Source organism: Corapipo altera, unplaced genomic scaffold (assembly GCF_003945725.1).
Source record: "Corapipo altera isolate COAL_440 unplaced genomic scaffold, ASM394572v1 61161, whole genome shotgun sequence".
NCBI classification, from domain to species: domain Eukaryota; kingdom Metazoa; phylum Chordata; class Aves; order Passeriformes; family Pipridae; genus Corapipo; species Corapipo altera.
In genome coordinates, this window is record NW_020885690.1 from 4,952 (window position 1) to 8,941 (window position 3,990).

The following is a 3,990-nucleotide window of genomic DNA, read 5'->3' on the forward strand; positions in this document are numbered from 1 at the left end:
GTCCCACACCCCCCACTCCACCCTGGTGATGGTCCCACACCCCCCACTCCACCCTGGTGCTGGTCCCACATCCCCCACTCCACCCTGGTGCTGGTCTCACACCCCCAGCCCACCCTGGTGCTGGTCCCACACCCCCCAGCCCACCCTGGAGGGTGTTTCATGGCCCCCACCCCCTTGCCCGGGGGTCCCTGACGGGTGCCCCCGCAGTGATGATGGGGTCTCTGCTGGCGGCCACCACGGAGGCACCGGGCGAGTTCTTCTACTCGGAGGGGGTGCGGCTGAAGCAGTACCGGGGCATGGGGTCCCTGGACGCCATGGAGCAGGGCCCGGGCAGCCAGAAACGCTACTTCAGGTACCCGGGGGGCGCCCTGGGGGGGGACCCGGCCCCCGCCCGCCCCCCAGCCCTGTGTGACCCCCCCGCAGCGAAGGGGACCCGGTGAAGGTGGCGCAGGGGGTGTCGGGCTCGGTGCAGGACAAGGGCTCCATCCACAAGTTCGTGCCGTACCTGCTGGCCGGGCTCCAGCACGGCTGCCAGGACCTGGGGGCTCGCAGCCTCTCGGTGCTCAGGTGGGTGCAGGGGGGGCCAGGCGGGGGCAGGCGGGGTTATGGGGGGCTCCCCGGCCCCACAGCGACCCCACAGCGACCCCACAGTGACCCCCCCCTGCCCCCCAGGTCCATGATGTACGCGGGGGAGCTGAAGTTCGAGCGCAGGACGTTGGCGGCGCAGGTCGAGGGGGGGGTGCACGGGCTGCACTCGTGAGTGGGGAACGGGGGGGCTTTGGGGGGGTTTGGGGGAGGTTTTGGGGGCTCTGGGGATTTTGGGGGTGCTGGGGGGTTTGGGGGTGAGGGTGTTTGGGGGTCAGTGGGTAACGGCGCCTGTGAGGTGGTTTGGGAGTGCTGGAGGGGACTTGTTGAGGCTGGGGATGGTTGGGGATTTTGAGGGTGCTGGGGTGGGTTTTGGAGAGGCTGGAGATGGTTGGGGGTTCTGGGGGTGTTTTTGGGGGTGCTGGGGTGGGTTTTGGGGAGGCTGGAGATGGTTGGGGGTTCTGGGGGTGTTTTTGGGGGTGCTGGGGTGGATTCTGGGCAGGGCTGTGGGCGGTTGGGGATCCTGGGGGGATTTTGGGGTGCTGGGTGTTGGGGAGAGCTGGGGGAGGTTTGGGCACAAGGCCCCACTTCAGGGGTCCAGGGGGCTCCCAGTTACCCCAGTTTGGGGGCTCCCAGTCACCCAGTGCTGGGGGCAGGGCTTGTGTGGAGGGAGGGGCTTCCTTGGGGCCCTTGATGATTGGCCAACTTGGGGGGCGCTGCGATTGGCTGGTTGAGGTGCTGCTGGACTGTGATTGGCTCACCAAGGCACTGGTGGGCTGTGATTGGCTGGTGGAGGTGCAGGTTGTCTGTGATTGACTGGCTGAGGTGCTGATTGGTTGGCTGGGGTGGTGGTTGGCTGTGATTGGTTGGCCATGTTGGTGATTGGCTGCGATTGGTCAACTGCTTGAGCTGCTGATTGGTTAATTGTTGGTTGGCTGCTTAGCTGACCAGGACACTGATTGGTTGGCTGGTGGCTGGCCAAGATGCTGATTGGCTGGTTGAAGTGCTGGTTGGCTGTCATTGGTCGGCTGGTTGGTTGGCCAGGGCTCTGATTGGCTGGACACGGGGTGAGCAGGGCTCTGATTGGCCAGGAGCTGCCAGCCCAGTCTGGGACTGGGACTGGGGGCAGTGGGACCATCCCAGGGTTGGGTGGGGTTGGGTGGGGTCAGGAGGGCACAGGTGACCCCGGGGCCAGGAGCTCTGGGATCAGGGTGGGGTTTGAGGGGTCCCCACGCAGGGTGGGGGTCTGGGGGGGCTCCTGTGCCGGGGAGGGGTCAGGGTGGAGGTGCCTGTGCTGGGGTGTCCGGGGTGCCCCCCATAATCCCCCCCCTCTCTCCCCCCACGCCGCAGCTTCACGGTCCTGCCATGTAAGTACCTGCTCACCTCCCCCGGTCTGGGGGGCCTCTTGTTAGGGGGTCCCCCCTCTATCCCCCCGGATGGACCTGGGGGTTTGGGGGGCAGGGGTGGCACCCCCAGTCCCCTGACTGGGATCTGATGTGGTACCGGTGGGGGTGGGGGGCAGGGGGTTTGTGGGTTCCCCCAAGGGGGGATTTGAGGGTGCCACACCCCCCAGGTGAGGGTTGGGGTTTCCCCCCAGGTGATGTTGGGGGGTCCCCGCCTCTGACCCCCCTGTGCCCCCCCAGTGACGAGAGGCGGCTGCACTGAGGAGGGGCCCCCCCGGGCCGGCGCCCCCCGCCCAGAGCCCGCGGGGACCCCCCCGGCCCCCCGACACCGTCGCTGCTAATGCTGCACCAGGACCCCCGAAATGGAGGGGCCCTGAACCCCCCCGCCCCGAGCACAGGGGGGTGTGGGGACCCACAAACCCTCCTGGAATTGGGGGTGCGGGGAACCCCCAAAACCCCCACGGGGCACCACAGGGGGTGTGGGGGACCCCCCGAGCCCTTGGAAATGGGGGTGCAGGGATCCCGAAAACCCCCCTGGGCACCACGAGGCTGCAGGGACCCCACAAACTCCTCTGGAAATGGAGGTTCAGGGACCCCACAAAATCCCCCAGGAATGGGGTGCGGGGACCACCCCAAGCCCCCTGGGGGTCTCCCCCAAACCCTCCCTGGCACTGCAGAGACTGGGGAGGGGGGTGTCCCTCTGTCCCCCCAGAGCGGGGATGGGGGGACCCCCCGAGCACCAAGGGGACCCCTCAAGCACCAAGGGGATGCCCCAGCACCAAGGGGACCTCCCAGCATCCGGGGGGGACCCCACAGCACCCCAGGGACCCCAAAAAGGCCTGTGGCCCCCCCCCAGTGCGGGGGGACCCCCGACTCGCTGTATCCAGGGGTCAATAAAGTCACGGAGCATCGGAGCCTCTTGGGGTGGCCCTGGGCCTGCTCTGACCCTGCCCCTGGTCCTGTCAGTGCCCCCTGCCCCTGTCCCCGTCCCTGCCCCTGCCCCTGTCCCCGTCCCTGCCCCTGGTCCTGTCACTGTCCTGGCCCTGCCCCTGTCCCTGGTCCTGTCTTTGTCCCCATCCCTGTCCATGGTCCTGCCCTTGTCCTTATGCCTATCCCTGGACTGGCCCTGTCCCCGTCCCTCCCCCGGCCTTGTCCGTGCCCGCTGTCCGTGGCCGCTGTCCGTGCCCACTGTCCGTGCCCACTGTCCGTGCCCGCTGTCCGTGCCCGCTGTCCCATCCCTGTGCCCTCCCTGTCCCTGCTGGTGGCACAGGACGCGCACGTGTGACGAGGGATGTCACACACACGGCACGGGGTGACACACGTGCACATGTGCCAGAGGTTGGCACACACATGTGGCACACATGGCACGGCTCGGCACGGCCCGGGGACAGCCCCGTCACCCTGGGCACAGCCGGGCGGGGGCCGCACACCCGGGCACGCGTTTGCACCCCACGGTGTCCCCCCCACGTCCCCTCCGTGTCCCCCCCCCGGGCTCTGTGGGGGACCCCAGGGCTCGAGTGGCACCGGTGGGGTGCAGGTGGGACCCCAAATGCGGGACCACCCAGATGTGGGACCCCCCCAAATACGGGACACCAAATGTGACTTCCCCAGAAGTGAGACCCTGCCTAATGTGGGACCCCCAAAACGGGAGACATCCCCCCAGTGTAGGAGAAGCCCAAATATGAGACCCCCCAAAAGGGGGTCACCCCTCAAGATGTGGGACACCCCCAGATGTGGCTCATCCCCCCAAGTGTGGGGCCCCACTCAAATGTTGGACACCCGCCCCCAAATTTGGGAGACACCCCCCCAAATGCAGGATATTCCACTCTCCAAATGTGGGGTCCCCCCTCCCCAAATATCAGATACCCCCGAGGGTGAGACCCCCTCCCAAACGTGGGACATTCACCCCCCCATGTAGGAAACCCCCTAAGTGTGGGACCCCCCAAATATGGACCTCCTCGAAATGTGAGACCCCCCAAATAGGGGACCCCAAATATGAGAC

The 3,990-nt window shown here is 67.4% G+C and overlaps 1 protein-coding gene across 1 annotated transcript in view; it reads left to right on the top strand.

Moving 5' to 3' along the window:
• Window positions 1-2,900, top strand: part of LOC113940727 (inosine-5'-monophosphate dehydrogenase 1a-like) — a gene marked incomplete at its 5' end in the record, with an annotated part of 7,555 nt that extends 4,655 nt beyond the window's left edge. The window contains 5 exons of the mRNA XM_027631872.1: window positions 208-352; window positions 424-567; window positions 673-756; window positions 1,936-1,952; window positions 2,229-2,900. Coding sequence (XP_027487673.1) covers window positions 208-352; window positions 424-567; window positions 673-756; window positions 1,936-1,952; window positions 2,229-2,329 — 491 coding nt within the window. The remainder of the gene's footprint in view (window positions 1-207; window positions 353-423; window positions 568-672; window positions 757-1,935; window positions 1,953-2,228) is intronic.
• Window positions 2,901-3,990: the final 1,090 nt, after the last annotated feature.